The 18,616-nt window shown below is 38.8% G+C and overlaps 1 protein-coding gene across 1 annotated transcript; it reads right to left on the bottom strand.

Annotated features, from left to right (window-relative positions):
• Positions 1-5,718: 5,718 nt before the first annotated feature.
• On the bottom strand, positions 5,719-18,505 carry LOC139719162 (replication protein A 32 kDa subunit-like). The gene is made up of 8 exons (XM_071630596.1): positions 18,366-18,505; positions 13,795-13,913; positions 12,000-12,101; positions 10,749-10,862; positions 9,885-10,079; positions 9,265-9,381; positions 7,540-7,634; positions 5,719-6,103 (listed from the first exon to the last, which is right to left on the bottom strand). The coding sequence occupies exons 1-8, from the start codon at positions 18,379-18,381 to the stop codon at positions 6,022-6,024; spliced, it is 840 nt and encodes a 279-aa protein (XP_071486697.1). The 5' UTR covers positions 18,382-18,505; the 3' UTR covers positions 5,719-6,021.
• Between the last annotated feature and the right edge of the window lie 111 nt (positions 18,506-18,616).

Below are 18,616 nucleotides of genomic sequence, written 5' to 3'. Positions count from 1 at the left end.
TGGTCCTTTTTGCTTAACCCGCAAAACACGCAAATTTGATATGCCTTATGTAATGTGTTAATCCAAAATTGTATTAGGGCTCGTTAATACCATTTGTGGCATTATTCCGAAGGTTCGTAAATGTGAGAATGAATTACGTGCATGGTACGAAACTTATGTCATTTTTGGCTAAAAGAAAATTAAAAACGCCGAATCTTTTCCTGTGACGGGAATATGGGTTTATTTCTGAACGTGACATCGTTTACTTCTTTGCACGATATTCATCATTCCGGGGGAAAAAAAAAAATATTCAGATGGTTCATTCATCCGAAAATGGAAAAAAAGGTGGGTCGTTTATCTGTAAAGAAATTATCATATTCGTGGTAAGAAACTTCGTTTTCGTATCAGCTATATAACGTCCGAAATTTCGAAACTTATATAAAAAAGAAAAGCGAACCATCAGCATAATAACAAACTTTAGCGAATCGTAACAGTTTTTTTTTTATCAATCGAGCAGTGTGGAATAACAAATCCGACATTTGTTTTAGCATGGTATTGAGCAGAATGTTACTGCTATTCACTTCCAAAAGTAAAAGCAATTATCTGACATTTATTCTGGCATCTTCTGGAGCCGAATGTGATTGCTATTTACTTTCGAAAGTAAAGCAAATATCCGACATTTATTTAATCACCATACGGAATTGAATATTACTCTGATTCATTTCCGAACGTCAAAGGAAACATTCGACATTTATTTTAGCATCTTCCGGAGCTGAATGTTATTGCTATTTACTTTCGAACATAAAAGCAAACATCAGAAATTTATTTTATCATCATACAGAGTTGAATATCATTATTATTCATTTCTGAACGTCAAAGCAAACATTCGACAATTATTTCACCATCTTCCGGAGCCGAATGTTATCCTTATTCATTTCCGAAGGCAAAATCAATTATCTGACATTAATTTAAGCACCGTACGGAGCTGACTCTTACCGTTATTAATTTCCCAAAGTATAAGCAAACATCCGACATTTATTTTAGTATCATACGGAGTCGAATATTACCGTTATTCATTTCCAAAATTAAGAGTAAACATCTGACATCTATTTTAGCATCTTACGGAGCCGATTGTTACCGCTGTTCATTTTCGAAAGTAAAGGCAAACATCCGACTTTTTTGGTGGCCCGATCGTACCATAATCTTCATTTCTGAAATTTCGGTGGCCCGACGCGCATTTTTGGTGGCCCCGTAAGTGTTGAGCCTTGACTAATGTCATCGAAAAGTAAACCAGAATGCAACTTCTCGCTTGTGAATTATTGCTTGTGAATAATCGCAAAACTTTGGCAAAACTTTTGGAATACCAATCCTGTTCATGACGCTTGGAAACTGCGAGTCGTGAGAATTTTGCGAACTCGTGCAATGTTACTCCGTAGCGTATGCGAGCATGTGGAGTCGCAATCGTTTAACTGTCTGAAGTGCGCGATTTCTCTCACTCGTTTTTGCCACGCGATTTATTTTAACTTGCAAGAACGATGTGGAATTCTGGCGTCCACCGTGAATTGTGCACTTGCCGGCGCAAATTGTTCTTTTCAAAGGTGAAGCCGTGCGCGGAAAGCACGTGGTTGGGATAATCCTTGCGTTCCTAAAGCGGAGAGGAACGCCATGAATGCGACTTGTGAGCAAGCCCGTTCTGTTGCGTCCAAGGAACGCCCTCATTAGGCTGATGAATAGAGGGATTAAACCCCCCATTCTGCACGCAGGAGGAATAGGGGCGTCCCCTAACAAAAGGAGGAACGCGAGCATTCCCCACGCGGCCGAACGCTCGCTATATTAAATCTGTCACGCCTAAGACTTAAAGGGGAATTCCAGACCAGTGTAAAGTTGTCCAAAAAGGAGTTAAAATTTCATAAGCACGAGTGAAAAATTTGATAGAAATCGGCTAAAAATTAGGGAAGCCATGAACTCACTGGGTTTCTTTGACTTCTGAAAAAGTTCACTCATACAGTTGATTCAAATTTGAGGGGACATAATGAATCACCTAACAGTGTATAATTACATGTACATGTATTTCAACCCATTGAGGAAGGACTGATTTTGCTATAACACGCGTTTTCCATAGACACCTGCCCGAGCATTCTCGGGACTCGTCTCCAATGGGTTAATACATGTATTCAGGAAACTTCAGGTTTTCACCATGATATGCACTCTGCTTGCCTGTGTCGACAAGAATGTTGCTGTAAACAAATATGTTTTGCAGATAGAGCAATATTTTCTTTTAGCATATTATGTGAGTATTTTTCTTAATCTAAATAAGGTCGTTCCGCAAATAGAATCATCTCAGTCTTTGCAATGAAAAGAAGATTTAATCTTTCTTGGGTGTTAGTGAGCAGTCCACTATACTGTAATAGCGAATATGGTAATCCTGAGAATTTTATGCTACCAGATACAAGTGCAAAAATAAATGGACATCTTTTTGATTGTTATGTGTAACATTACAGTGGACTCCTGTTATAACAAAGTCCCCAGGACCGGTAGTTTTCTTTCGTAATACATGAAATTTCATTATAACCAAATAAATAAACAATAGATATATACACAGAGCAGATAATGTTGCAGCCTGAATTTTTACTTCCTTGTAACCGGAACTTCATTATAACCATGTTCCTAATAACGAGAGTGCACTGTATTTTATGTTTTGATTCTGTGGAATTAAAAACACACAAAATTCCTTTCACCCTGCAGAGCGCGAAAATTCACTTACGCCAAAAAAAAAGAAGCAACATTTACAAAAGCTGTCCCAAGTTTGCATCTGCACATTCATCACCACACAGAACAATGAGACAAATTTTCAGGCACAATGAAAGCATCTCACATGTTTCGTTTGGAAACTTTGTACATACATTTTTATTACATTCATCATCGCCTTCACTCACTTGTTCTTTAGAGGCAAAGTGCTCCTTTGGAGTACCTCTCTGCTCAATACTACATTGTACTTTAACATCCACCATTTATGTTATTTCGCTCAGAATTTACTTTGCTATGTAGTCAGCATTACCAATGTACACACATTGTACATGGAGAGAAAATAAGTGGATATCGTCGGCTGAGAAACAGAAAGGTGCTATCGCAATTTTGGGGGGTACTGCGTTATTGGCATCATGTTGTAGAGCTAGATCTCCTCTACAATATGGTGTCAATATTTTGAATTATTTCCATTTTCAGTAAAATGTTCAAAATGAAAACCACAAGGGCACTACTTCATGCCATACTTCGAACTACAAATGTATGCATATAAATTAGCCTACTGTTGATTTAACAACTTTTATTTCATGAAAATTGATTGTTTTGTTTTTCATTTATGCATAAAACTTAGAATACGATAAACACCCTTCTGTTTCTCAGCAGACTATACGTTCAGTAGGTCAAAAGTATAATATGTGCTTAATTGGCTCAACTGGAAACACTGGATGAAAAGTCTAAATGCTCAAAGGAAATTCTATTTAGGATAGCATAACTTCTCACCAGAAGTGGGCAAATGTTATGATTGAAAAGAATGAAAGGAAGCATCATAAATTCATTTATGAACATGCCTTTAGTTATCTCCTAAGATGAAACTGTTCCCCTGTAGTTTACAAATGAACTGTGGAAAAAACAACAACAGCGGTGTAACCGCAGAATACCCTGTCATGGTCCAATGTCCGTACTTGCGTGCACATCTGTGCGTTAGCAAGCAAGGGTAGGGTATTGTAGATTGATATAGTATTGCGACCGCCCTCAACTTTATAAACGGGTATTCTGCAGTTGTTTCAAACCAGCAACCCAATACTACAACTGAAATATTTAATCCCAATAATTTGTGGAATTAGCCACCAAAGCAGACTATTAAAGGATAACATAATCTATATCAGATTGTGGATCACTTTGACTTGTCTTTACATATCAGTTCTTTCCTTAGTTCTATTCAATCTATTCAAAGCAGAACAACACTTTTAAGCTTTTGCTAAAAGGTGTGAACTACTTGAAATCTATTTGAATCAAATCATACCTATCAATGCAAGTTCTTGTTGGTAACATATCGTTATTCATACATACTCACAAAGCTGGTCAAAAAAAAGACTTTATGATGCACATAACATGGTAGTTATGTCATTACCATGGATTACTAGTACTTATTAAAGTTACCATGGTTATTTCAAGACATCCATTTCTACTTCTAGTAATACTCAAGGATGGAAAAAAATATGTAAAATTTGTACACAGTATGACCACAACACATTAGAACATGATGAGAATGGAATCAATCATAATAAATTTTTACACCGTCAAACAATTCTTTTTGTGACAGGTTCTTCCATGATCTACTTCTCGACACATTCCAACAGAAGAAGAAAATGTGTGAGAATCACTTTAAACGGAAACGCTGCATTGTACCTACATTTTTGTGGCACCGCACCACGTATGGAATGTCACAAAAGCCATTGGCAACCACCACCAAATATGGAAGCATCTTAATAATCATAATTGCGCTCTCCAACAAACTTCACAACTGTGGCACACAGGCTCACAGCCAACCTGTTGCTACAACACAGTGGACAGTTTTTCCCCCTTCTTTTTGTTTGATCAATTGTCTTGCTCTTAGAATAAGGCACCTTATAAGAACAGGGAACTGTCCTTCACAATGGCAAATGTTGGAGAATGCACTAAAAAGTGTGTGCAGAATGACTTTCATTCACTTCAGCCGGTATCTTACTTCTCGAGGCGAGGATTCAGAAAACATAGATGACAAGTTGTAAAACAAAATTGTGAAAATGTGAATCACTAATAGGATTCTCCTTGCGTATAATAGTACAATATGTACATGTACATATATGGTCATTTGTTGCAAACGTGTACAAAATCACTTCATCTGACCTGGGAAAATGCTCCCTCCTCAAGAAGGCTTAACAAATGACCTTTAATAAAATCTACAAGATGAGGGAGAACAAATAATGGCAACTTCAGAAACAAAAAGGCCTTAACATAAGGCTGTAAGGATAGTATTTTTCTGCCTGTTGCTAGTTTGGTACATTTTGCAAGCAAGAGTGTCGTTTGAGCAGACATGTCGTCACACTGTATCAACCAAGTCAGTACATACGAGTTTCTACGAGAGCACTACGATGAACATTGCTGAAGTGTTTTAAGGTGCTAGACAGGCATTGTTCAACTCTTCTGTGCCAGAGTCTTTGGACAATGCATACAATGCTACAGCTTTTTCTGTATCTATTGGCACTGAAAGTATATAAAGGGTTCAGCATGTTTTCAGTTTGGAAAGTCTGAGCTTCTTGGGCGAATACTCTTTTAATGCCTCCAATACTGTGTAAAAATGAAAGCTACAAAAGTAAATTGTAGTTGTTCATGATCATCAAGAACTTCAAATCTGTGCATTTTATTTTTAACTGACTCAATTTAGCCATCAATCAATTTTTCCTACAGACATTGGTGTTCAAATAAACCATATCTAATACAGTTTACTTGCAAGGTGATTTTTGTCCATGGATATCTTGATAACAACGACATAGTCTTGGTACCTATTCCGGGCTTAATTATTTTTTCATCCATTTGAACAACATTCTACTACTCGGTCAGCAGAGTTTGAAAAGTTTGAGGGGGCTTTGTTTTCGTTTTCAACTCGAGACAAGGTACTGCAAAACCAGAAAAATTCACAGCATGAAACTTATGCAAATTGGAGCAGACTGCCTTTTTGAAACTTTTGCAAATTGACTGGCAGTCCATGCATCATGTACACAAAAACTTTTGCTTGTATTTAATTTTCATGAATCTTGACTCCTAGTGAAATCCTCAAAAATTTCATGCATGCAAACATTTCTGCTTTTACAGTAATGTTACACAAACAATTCTTTCCTACCAAGGAGGCTAAGGGATGGGAGTGTGGAAGAAAGGGTAGCTGGTTAAAAACAAGTGGATCAAGTGAAAAGACAGTGACATTAGTGGGGACTTTGGGGTTGGGAAGGTTCGAGGGTGATCGATTGGGGGAATCAATCAACCCTCCGTCGACTTGAAGTGGTCGTCGTCGATGGTGGAGTAGATGTGGCCCTCGCTGCTCAGGAATTCCACGGCTTTCCTGGAAGGTCGGAGAAGAGAGCATAATAGAGCAAACAACATGCAGAGAACATGAATTAAACGTATAAGGCAGTTACTTTATATACTTTCTTGAGTTTATTTTTATGCCTCAATTTCAAGCTGAATCCAGATAACACTTCATCTTGTTTTGTTTTGTCTTTCAAATGAGATATAATGCTGACAGTTTGCATCTATCATTCTGTCCCTGTCTGTATCTCCCTGTCTCATCGTGTACCTATCCTTGGCTCTGTTTTACACTGTCTATCTTTGTCTGATTGTCTCTCCCTCTCTCTCTCTCTCTGTTTCTTTATCTGGGTGTTCATTCCTCTTTATCTGTCCTTATCCTTCGCTCATTCTATCTCCCATTTTCTTTGTCTCTATCTGAAAGTCTATCTATCTGTTCACCTTTGGGAGCAGTGATTTTAAAATTTTTGAGTTATCACATTTGATGCATATGTGTAGGTCAATTGTATCACAAAACATCCTATCATATAAAAACTTTGCAATACAACCTAAAATGTAGGGAGATATCACTCTTTTTCTCATTAAACCATAACTGCAGATGGTTTAGTCTAGAAACGATTTTATTAGAACTATTGTTTACATTTTGTATATTTAATAATAATAAACACTGATTATCCTGATTGAAATTTTTACAATGGTCGTTTCTATGCCTAACTCATGTTTTAGAACTATTTTGAAGCACTTAAGCTTGGTTTTTGTTTCATCTGCAAATGGTAAATAATGCCTTTAATTAGTATCCGCCCCGTCTCATGCCCTCTCAATGTCTCTCACGTTTTTCTCTCTCTTGGGCTCTGTACCTGTCTTGCCCCTCTATATCTGTTCTTCTTTATCCCATTCTGCCTCTTTAATACTATCTCTCTTCCTCCCACTGTCTAGCTTTCTCTTTATATACCATATGTCCCCCCCAAAAAAAATAAAAAAATAAAAAAAAATAAAAAAAAAATAAAAAATACAACGGGACCCTCTGCAATGATAACTTTGAAAATAGTGAATCAATCTAAATACAATTTCAGAGTATGAAACTATAACTTATCACCCGCGTCTTGCACAAAACTCCATCCGATTTGCTTCAGTGAACAAAGAGAAATTAGGATTTTTGTAGAGCATGTCCGGAATCCCTTCCCCCCCGAGTTCTGTCCACTGTGTTCACACATTAATATGAAGTTCCAAGAGCATCCAAGTGCTCAACTTGGGAAGAATCACATCCACGACATGCTTCACAACGATTCACATTTCTCTACGACCACCAAACCAAATTGAATGGGGTCTTCTGCAAAATATAGGTACGATGTTATATTTTTAGATCCTGAAATAGCATTCAAACAGATTAATTACATTGGAAGTTATCAATGCAAAAATCTGATTGCAATTTTGTGGGGGGACATACTGTATATCTCTCTCTCTCTCTCTCACCTGATGGCATCTCTTGACATGCGCTGGAGCTTCCTACAGAGAGCATCCATGCTGATGCCTTCCTCGTCACGGCAACCGGTGATAAGCTGATGGACCTGGACGCGAGTCAGCAGAGATGGCATCAAAAGTTAACAATACAAGACTTTCCATCCTCACATCTTTATTTATTTAAGTTGAACAAGAGAACTTTATCCATGGAAGACAGATGTAATTAAAAAATATCTGCTTATACACTGGTATACATCTGTATAGGAAGGCTCGACATTAACGTTTTCTTTTGGTGGCCCGACAATGAAATTTGGTGGCCTGGGCCACCTACACATTCTTTCCTTAAAAAGTGGTGGTCTGGCATCTATATATATATATATATATATATATATATATATATATATATATATATATATATATATATATATATATATATATATATATATATATATATATATATTTTTTTTTTTTTTGGTGGCCCCGGGCTGGCCATCGTGCAACCACAATGTCAAGCCCTACCCTAAAGTTAAATGATATGGGTTGTAACATGAGAAAAGGGCCCTCGGGGCATAAAATACTGAAAATGAGTTTTCACCACCTCATTGTAGAATGAACTCTGACATACTTTTGTATAGATATGCAAACCATTTTCTGAAATTCCACTCCTAAATGCCCCAATTATGACACTTAAAAAGCATGTTTTGTCAACGTCCTGCCACTCTTTGATGCATCTATGCTCGCGTGCGCAGCTAGCTAACCTTTTTTTAAGCGTGTATTGGTTTGTCAAACATCCGCACCGATTTCTGGCATTTGTGCGCAACAGCGCAAAGGGCCCTTTTTTCGTGTCATGGCCTATATGAAAACATGTGTACATGATTTATATCTTATGAAGCAAAGTTTGCAATTGACATTAACTGCACAAATTAACTTTTAACAAGATCTGTCAACATGACTTTTCTGCCTATCATGAGTTTTATCATCCACATTGCACATATCACGATACTACTTTCCTGTCATCCATGTGATTTCTATCAACATCATGTCATCCTCTTATTAGTGTCACATAAAGTCTTCTGTAAGTCTGTGTATCATCGTGATTCACAGGCCACTGAAGGCTGGCCCGACTCTAGCCCTGTTTGGGGCTTTCGTACATTCCTCCTGACTATTCAACAAAGATGCAGGCACACAATCTTTTCCTTTCTGAGTGAAAAATGACAAGAAAGAGTGGTAGATTGGGATTTCACTCTTGCTTTGCACTTGCTCACATGAAACAAAACATTAAAGGGGCTGGTATAGTTTTGATTGAGATGGGGATTCACCTTTTAAATTTTTGCAAGTTAATTAGAGACCACTGGGGAAATATTAAAGAGCATACAATTCTATGAGAAGAATTCAAAGTTAATGTGATGAAAATTAGCACTGGAATGGCTGAGATATCCAGAAACAAAGTAAATCAAAGTGACTCAGCCATCTCAAAACCAGTTCTTATCAAAAAAACTTTGAATTCCTCTAAGAATTGCATGCTCTTTAATATTTCCTAGGAGGTTTCTCATTACCCCACAAAAAAATCGGAAACCTGAAGCCCCACCTCAAGCAAAACTATACCATCCTTTTAAAATCTCATGCACAGTGCAGCTTTTGGAATTCAGAGTCTCTGCATTGCATTAATAATCTGGATCTCAGCCCACTGTAAAATAGAAAAAAAGGGGGGTAAGTTTTCTCCCCTGCTTGACCCACCTGTGTCTGTACATCGCTGAGACCGTTGTTTGGTATCATCCCACCAGCCGGATGCCCTGCTTTCACTGGTGTCTGGAAGAAGTTTGAATCCACACTCCCGCCTCCGGCATTCCCAGCCTGATCAGAGGGACCAAATCAAATCATGTTGGAAGAGAATGTAATGCTGCCATTTTTCCCACAAGTTCAAAGGCACAGCTTAGTCCACTCATTCATAAAATATGCCAAGTTTAATTTGGATACCTCAAATGGGTGTGAAGTAACATCATCCACACAATCAAGTATGGACGGAAAGATGGATGGACAGATGGAAGGATGGAATAAAGGAGGGACAGAAGGATGGAGGCAAGGACAAACAGAAGGACGGATGGAAGGACGGACAACCCGAAAAAACACAATGCCCACGATGACACTTTACAGCAGAAGCATACAAAAACAAATCATTGCATGGGTCAATGCACCAAACTATGGGGCAAACATTTTAAAGACTCGTGGTCACATGCAATTTGAAAAATATGTGGAAAAACGTTGTACTATGCTTTCATCACTGTACATCCACTGGTTACATTCACACAGTGCACAGACAGACAGACGCACAGACATCCACACACACAAACACTCACCATTGTGGCCATCTTGCTGAGCAGCATGTGCGCCTGAACGACCTCGGCCATGTGCATTGTGACCTCATTCATGTCCGTGACGGGCATGATCCGGAAGGGGCCAACGCTGCGCTTGCCCCCGAAGGAACGGATGTTGCCCGCCACCTTGATGTACGTGTTCTCCTCATACACTGTGGGCTGCTGCTCTGTGGTTTCCTGTTTAAAGACGAGAGAGGCATAATAAATTGAATCTCCTTTCAATACAAAAACTTTTTGAAGGAGTGGTCTATTTGACGCTCACTGATGGGGTTGGCTGGTCAAAGATATAAAACACATAAATGGTCTATAAAATACTGGGCTGGCTATTGGTCACAATGCAATCATTCAACTAACGCACCACAGATCAAAATTCTTATATTGCAAACAGCGACATCATGGCAGGTAATATAAATGTAGAACTTGACTGGCTGCGATGGAGCTGGAAAGTCTGAGTTTCTCGCAACCCACATGAGCTGCAATTATGATCGTATCTCATGTGGGTTGCATGAAACTCGAAGTCGTAATAAAGCATCGATTAACTGCTAGTCGTGTACCTATGTGAATGTTAGTGTTATGTAATATACAACTTCACAAACTGTACAAAAATACTGCATACTCAGTATGCAAACGTTTTAAGTAGTAACACAACAAAACCAGAAATACAAGAAAAACCTAACCCTAACTCTTCTCTCTTTTGAGATTTGCCATCTTTCCAGGATTTTGAAAGAGAGAAAGATGAATACAGGCTCTCCAAAGTGGATGTTTGCCCTAGTCTCTCTAACAAATTCAGAAGAAGGCAAAAAGAAGTCACGATAGCATGAAAGATAGAGAGAAGGACCGACTCACATCTGATTCTATCCACTGTCTAATCTCCATCGTGGGTCCTGACATGTCGTCCAGTTGGTACACAATGTTTGTTGCGGAGATTTCGGCTCTTCTGATGACCCCGACAAGGCATACCTGGTGATGTTATTATAATGATAATAATGATGGTAAATGAAAATGATACTGATAACAATAATGATAATGATGATAGTAATAATAATCATACTAAAATTACACAAATTTTACCACTTTACTCATAATACTTTGGGCTTATTTCTCAAAGTCACTTTAACATTCTGAACTACAAAATAATAACTATTTAATAAACATTTTCTATTGACAATTTCTTTTCTTTTTTTGGCTGGACATCTACTCAGAATGAGAAGTTGCAAGCATTAAAGTTAAAAACTGGATTGGACCTCTGCACAGAATAAAAGCAGCCCAAGCATATATTGCGCAAAGATTGCAATAATTTAAATTCTGAAAAGATTTATATTGCATTACTGCACATATATCTACTGATGATATGAGAGTCAAATATTAGAAACACAGTATATTTTTGTGGTATTTTTGTCTTTGCTAATTTTGCTAGTCAACTGGTATTTACAAACTTAACAGGCAAAAAACATTGCCTTCCGGAAAACACACGTACTGTATGTGATCATCGGGGTGGGAAAGAACTAACTTTTCTCCTGAAAACAGATTACTGGTATGCGTACAATTTTCTATTCTGTTACTACGGATCTCGATCACAAAATTGTTCTTCTGGTCTCTTGAATAAACTATCACACTTGAGAAATATTTGGCATATACAGTAAATATGACTACGCTAAATGATGTGATTAACATTGCAAGCACTCTGAGCCTATTGGGAAGGATGCGTGAAATGCTCATTGTGTATTTTATATGTATGTATTCTGTAAATCTCTTCCTCAGTGCAAACCAGTAGTTGTATGCTGCCCCCCCCCCCCAATAAAAAGCAAAACATACTGTAAAAGTGGCTATATTTGTGTGAGTTATTTTTCGCGATTGGCCAAGGAAGTAGAACTTCGCATGTTTTTAATTCTGCAGAATTAAGAAATTGATTATTGAAACATATGGCATGCAAAACTGTTCTCATGCTTCCATTTTTGCGCTAGCTTCTGGTTGCGAGAAACGCGTGAAAATGTCCACACCACGAAAATTTCCACTCTTAAAAGTCTGTATCACCTTTCCTGGTATACACACATTCACAGCTTACAACATACTGTAGACAGAAAAGGGTTAAATTACCTGGTGAATCTCGACATCTCCGATCTTGAACTCGTTGTCATTCTGTGTTGCTTGGAGGATCTGTGCTATGTTACATGGGATCAGCTTTTGTGCCCTTTTACCCTGTTCACAGCAAAAATGCAGATGAATACAACATAAGCCAATCCAGTCATACGAAAAGGCTTCTGTATTTAGTGTCAAGACTGACCTACTGTTAGTCATGTACACGTATCAACCTATCCCTTCAATGTTGTGAGTCATACAACACAGTGAACCATTCAAATTCATGAATTTCTTACATCATTTTTTTTAATATTTTTATTACGTCGATGTAGGGCACTTCCTAGCAATGGGAGATTAGCACCTTTGCTTTCGCTGAAAACACATTAAAGGGATCACATAGTTTTGTTTAAGATGAAACTTCAGGTTTCCGACATTTTTTGGTGAGAGAATGAGAAACCTCTTATGATGTATGAAAGAATATGTAATTCCCAGAGGAATTCAACATTTATTTGATGAAAATTGGTTTTGAAATGGCCGAGATATCCAAAACTGAGCGATCCTAATAAAAGGTGGGACCCACATCTTCCCTTTGTTTTACTTTCGTTTTTTGGATATCTCAGCCATTCCACAACCGATTTTCATCAAATCAATTATGAATTCCTCTTAGAATGGTATGTTTTTTACTATTTTATAAGTGGTTTCTTGGTATCTTGGAAAAAGTTAAAAGCCCGATCCTCATCTCTACCAATACTATCCCTTTAAGGGTCACTCTAGTCCAAAAGCCTCATACTATTTCTTTGGGAAAGGAAATAAAACACTGCCAAGTCTGGCTCCATGAACCCCTTCAGACACAGACCAGTCAGTGGAAGATCACCAAAAGAAACAGGCTACATCTTTCAGACCAGTGTAAGTCATGTCACACTACTGTGCTGCTACAAGTTTATAATAATAATCTAATAATAATAAGGTGATATTTTTATAGCGCCTTTTACACTGGATACAAAGCGCTATGAGATTTAATCCCTGGTCGCAATAGGAGATATGTGACCCTTACACCACAAAACCAACAAAACATCGACAGACATGGATTTTTAGTTAAGGGCAGATTCTGAAAGAGCAGACTCTTAGGTTTAAAATGATGTATAACTCAATTAAAATGGATTCTCCTAACCTATATAAATATTGGAAAGAAAGCCCACACTCTGAAAAAGTTTGAACTGAGAAAAGAGGCTCTGAAGTACAGGGTTATTCAAGCGCTTAATCTTCATGAAGCCGTGTTACCTGTGCTGTGAATGGGACAAAAAACATGATGTAAACTACTGTAGCAACAACAATGAAGGGATCATCAGATTAAGCTGAAATTGAGCATGCTCTATCAACACATTCTGTCCATGATAAATGTCAACTATCCAAGCAGTAGCATTATCCTTTAAAAAGTTATTAGAGTTAAAAGTAAAGAGTGTGCAAAAGATTTTAAAGAATTGAAAAGGGACCTCTAAGAAAAACCTGATCACACTACTCTACCAAAAAAAGGGGTTGTAGAAAAACTGCTGAAAACCCACTTTCCCATTCAATTTACGATCCCAAATAAAAGAATAATGTAGAAGAATAGTTCTTCCAGAAAATATGGAAAACTCAAAATTGATTCAGTTGACCCGTTTCACCTATTTTGAGACCTCACGTAAAATCAAGGGGTGCAACTTTTTGTTTGTTTTGTGATGCATGGTCACATGTTATATACAAATTACCAGGCAGTGACAGTACAAGTCCAGTGCATACATAGGGATTTATGGTGAGGGTGAATGTGACAAACCTTAGACTGAGAGGTGCCCACTCCTGGTGAGTTGAATCCACCACCTCCTGGTCCCGGGGAGTTGAATCCGCCTCCGAATCCCTGGCCCTGGTCCATCCCGCCGTAGCCCCCATCAAATCCTGGTCATAACAATTAAAAAAAATCATAACTCATGAATGCATGGGAATCATAACGCAGAGGGGTGAAGATAGGGAATTGAAATCTTACAAATACATTTGTACAGATTAGAAATCTTTCATAGTGCATCTTCATCCCTCAGCATTAATATTCTCTGGCTTTCATTCAATATTTAAGCCTTGTCCGCCTTGGACTAGCCTATCTAAAACATAAAAATGTCAGAATTTCAGAGTTTGAGCATTTGTTCCAAGTTCACTGTGTCACTGCCAGCAACAAGGGATATCCTGGTGATAGTGTCACTGCCTGGAAAGCAGTACACTAGATGACAGGTTTGATTCCAACCGGATCATATGTCCGACATACTTGTTAAAATGTAGATCAGTGCTTGCGATCTTTAAAAATGTACATTATTTTGCACAGAGGGTGACAAATTGATTTTTTTTTTAATCCCCACGTACCAAGGCATAATTCACATTGTTGTTGACACCTTTACTGACTTCAAGAGTCCACTTAAAATAGTCATGGGCACAGACTTGTCTAAACTGATGTAGAAAAAAAAAAAAAGCTTTGCTCTGCAGCTCACTGTCCTTATAAAATCATCTTTTAAGTTAAGTTATACTAAACACACTGGACAGACGGGATGTCAGTCCAGTTATTTAATCTGCTTAGTCTAGAAAAATCTAGAATTAGAATGCAATCCAACAACACCACATGTCTATGTACAGTACGTCATACCAGTACCCTACGGCATGTACATCCACCATCCATAGGCTTCATTTTTTAACCTTTATGAAGTAATCTTGGCCCTATAACAGCTTGTCCATGAAGATTGCTACGTGTAGAATGTCTACATGTAAAACCTAGTGAAGGTTCTAGAAATTTCTTTATTTCTTTATTATTTACCAATTCATGAATTAAAGCAGATTCTAACATGAATAGGTATAGGATCTAGAGGTACTAGGGTCCATTATGACAATAAATAAATGGCCGATTCATTTATATGTGAAATATGTACCAGGATAATTTAGATTTACAAAGATTTGCTCGAATAGACTAGATATCGAAATTTGATTTGCAATACAGTAAAATCACCAATCTTCAGCCACTCAAGATTTTCTGCAATATTTGTTCAACTCAAATAATAGGTATACAAAATTATATCTATAACAGTGTATGTCAAATATATATGAAACTACTTTTTCCCAATATTAATTTTGTTGAATACATCATGAAATTCCACAAAATCCCCAAATATTTTCACTATGATAATTCCCCAAAATTCAGACAGTGTCTCCAAAATTTGGACACCCGCTATGCGCATTCAATGTCAATACGCATACAAGGCCGCTGAAAAATGAGCGCGCGCTATACCTCGTTTGCACAAAGTTGCATCGGGGACGTTGCGGTGTCCGTTCGTGTCCAAATTTTGGTGACTTGGCACTTGCATTCAGCCCCTGTACATTTATTCACTGCATCGGCATGTACGGATATTTTGTTTTTCTTTTGCATTTTTTGAGGATACCATCACACCCTGAGCTTGCAATAAGCAAAAAATCTCGCAACAGAATGGCATAATTTTTCAATTTTTAGCGCTTTTTCGGTGACCCTACAACATTCTTAACACAGTGTCTCCAAAATTCGGACATGCGCTATGCGCATTCAATGTCAATACGCATACAAGGCCGCTGAAAAATGAGCGCACGCCATACCTTGTTTGCACAAAGTTGCATTGGTGACGTAGTTGCGGTGCCCGTTTGTGTCCGAATTTTGGTGACTCGGCACTTGCATTCAGCCCCTGTACATTTATTCACTACATCGGCATGTACGGATATTTTGTTTTTCTTTTGCGTTTTTTGAGGCTACCATTACACCCTATGCTTGCAATAAGTGAAAAACCTCGCAACAGAATGGCATATTTTTTCAATCTTTAGCGCTTTTCTGATGACCCTAATTCTTAACATGGACCTATAATTTGTGCCGCTTTGGAAAAGTTTTGCCAATTTCTGTGGGCAAAATTTCGGATTTTAGATGGATCTTTGTAGGTGACTCAGGCACTTTCCTTCGCGCAACCAGAAGCTAGCGCGAAAAATAAAAGCTCACAAACATATTTGTGTGCCATATGTTCCAGTACAGTAGTTGATGTCTTGATTCCACGGAATTGAAAACACACAAAACTCTTCTTACCTGGCCAAGAGCGAAAAATTAGTCACGCAAAAATATCCACTTTTACAGTAGACCCTCTTGAATCTTGAAATGATAATCCCTGTAGCAGCTCGTCGAAGCTAAACTGGGATGGGCTGTGCGATGACGACGTTGGCCGACGGTGCTTGAAGTGCTATTATGCAGATTTAACTATTTACAATAAAATGTCATGTGCGTGCAAATAAAAATCAGGCTGCCAGGCTTACAGCATTTTGGACCCTACGGGAGGCTGCAACCTTCTGATAATTGGTAGGGCAGCCTTCCGGAAGGTGTCAACAGTAGGTGCAGTGACAGCGTTGCTTGGTAGGTGGTTCCAGATCCATACAGTACGTGGATAGAAGGAATATTTGTATGGGTCAATTGAGGCATCTGGTATCATGTATTTGAGCTGGTGGTCATGTCTGCCAATGTAAGGGGCTGGAAAGATGGAGGGCGGAAGTGATATATTGACAAGGTTGTAGTGGACTTTGTAGAACATGGTGCATTGTGCTGTGAGGCGTCGTGTGTGCAGTGTGTCCCATCCCAGTTTGGATACAAGGGATGTAGAGGAAGTACCCCATCTGTAATCCTGGTGGACGAAGCGAGCAGCTGCTTTTTGGACTCCTTCAAGGCCTTGTACAGTGTTGGTGTGGTATGGATTCCATGCCTCTGATCCATACTCTAGCTGCGGACGAACAAGCATTTGATATGCCCTGTTTTTGACAGCTTTGGAGCATGGGGATAATGTACGACGTAGGAGACCGAGAGTTTTGTTTGCTTTTTGACGAATGGCCTGGCAGTGAGTAGCCCAGCGAAGATCTTTTGAGACCGTGACCCCCAGGTACTTGTATTGTTGGACTCTGGGTATGGTCTCCTGAAGGAGCTTGTATTCACGGAGCGAAGGTTTCCGTTTTCTGGTAATAGTAAGAGTAGCACATTTGGGAATGTTGAAATCCATTAGCCACTGTTTGGACCACTCAGCGAGGGCATGGAGGTCTTGCTGCAGGATTTCGTAATCTTCCAAATGGTGGATTTCGCGGTAGATAGCACTATCATCTGCAAACAACCGCATCTTGGACTGGACATGTACATTGATATCATTTACATAGAGCAGGAAGAGAACTGGTCCGATCACCGAGCCCTGGGGCACTCCTGACGACACGGGTCTCCAGGTTGATTGAGATCCTCTTACTGTGACTGCTTGTTGTCTACCAGAAAGGAGCGAGTTGATCTAGTGTAGAGTATTACCGGTTATGCCGTAGTATTGGAGTTTCAAGCTTAGCCGTTGGTGAGGAACTCGGTCGAATGCTTTACGAAAATCCAGGAAGATGATATCTGTTTGGCCCCTTGACTGAAGAGTACTGGACCAGTCATGAATGGCTGATATGAGTTGGGTGGTGGTGGAAAGTTTCTGTCTAAACCCGTGTTGTATGTCAATGAGGATATTGTGGGAGGCAAGATGTTTGGAGATATGGCTGAGTACAATATGTTCCATAATCTTGGAACAGACACAGGTCAAAGAGATTGGTCGGTAATTTGCAGGATTGCAGGACTACTGCTAGTGTCGTGTCAGTGCAAACTCAAATTGTACAGTTGCTCTCCATCTGTTTATGCATGAACCAAGTGCACGTGCACGTGCATATCATGCATGATGCCACTGACATCGTGTATTATTGAACTTAAACAGCTGCACCGTGCTTAAAAAGATATAATATCTACCATCAGACCATCACAAATATCTGCACAAATCGATTCCTCTCTCACATGTTTCCCTCTTCATTTTCAAGAGCAAAAAAGCAAAGCATTCCCAGCAGCCTTGAACAGAAAACACAACAAAACAAATACGAAATAGACATTCTAATGCAAATACTAACGTTAGGCTAAATTACGGGACCTAACTTTACTGTAGTACGTCAAGTCCTAAAACAAATTCATGACACGATTTTGTTAACACTGACTTACACATGTTACATCTCCACTCTGCATTTTCAGTAGTGTGTCATATTGTATTGTCTATCACTTCACTTTCGAAAAGAGGACAAGAGCTGCTACTTCAACCTTGGTCCTTGCCCTTTTCATTGGTTCAACAATACTACCTGCCATATTCTCAACACCACAGCAAATTAGACAGTATGTCGGACTACACATTAACACTACCTCAATTGCACAACGTGTACTACTGATTCGGCATGTGCAAACTCGTAGATCGGGTCTACCCCTTTCGTTCCACGACAGCAAATTCATAATTAAGACGATAGAACATGACAACTTACCTCCACCGTAATTCATTGCAAGCCCTCAATTTCCTTATACAACGCACACCTAAAATAAGATCTTGCTAAAGACAATCAATGGAGTATTTCCTAAATTATGAGCGAATGTTTATCGTCTACTTGCAACAACGAAGTTCGCGGGAGGATGACATGGCGCGCCACAATGACGAAATTGACCAATCACAAGACGAAATCTTCGCTGGCAGCAGGCATCGGCGCAGGCAGCATTAACCTCGCATGCACGGAGTACG

Source organism: Diadema antillarum, unplaced genomic scaffold (assembly GCF_040938485.1).
Source record: "Diadema antillarum isolate AM-2024a unplaced genomic scaffold, OU_Dant_1.0 scf00000106, whole genome shotgun sequence".
Taxonomy (NCBI): domain Eukaryota; kingdom Metazoa; phylum Echinodermata; class Echinoidea; order Diadematoida; family Diadematidae; genus Diadema; species Diadema antillarum.
The sequence above is the reverse complement of the archived record's forward strand: the minus strand, read 5'-3'. Positions and strand labels throughout refer to the sequence as shown.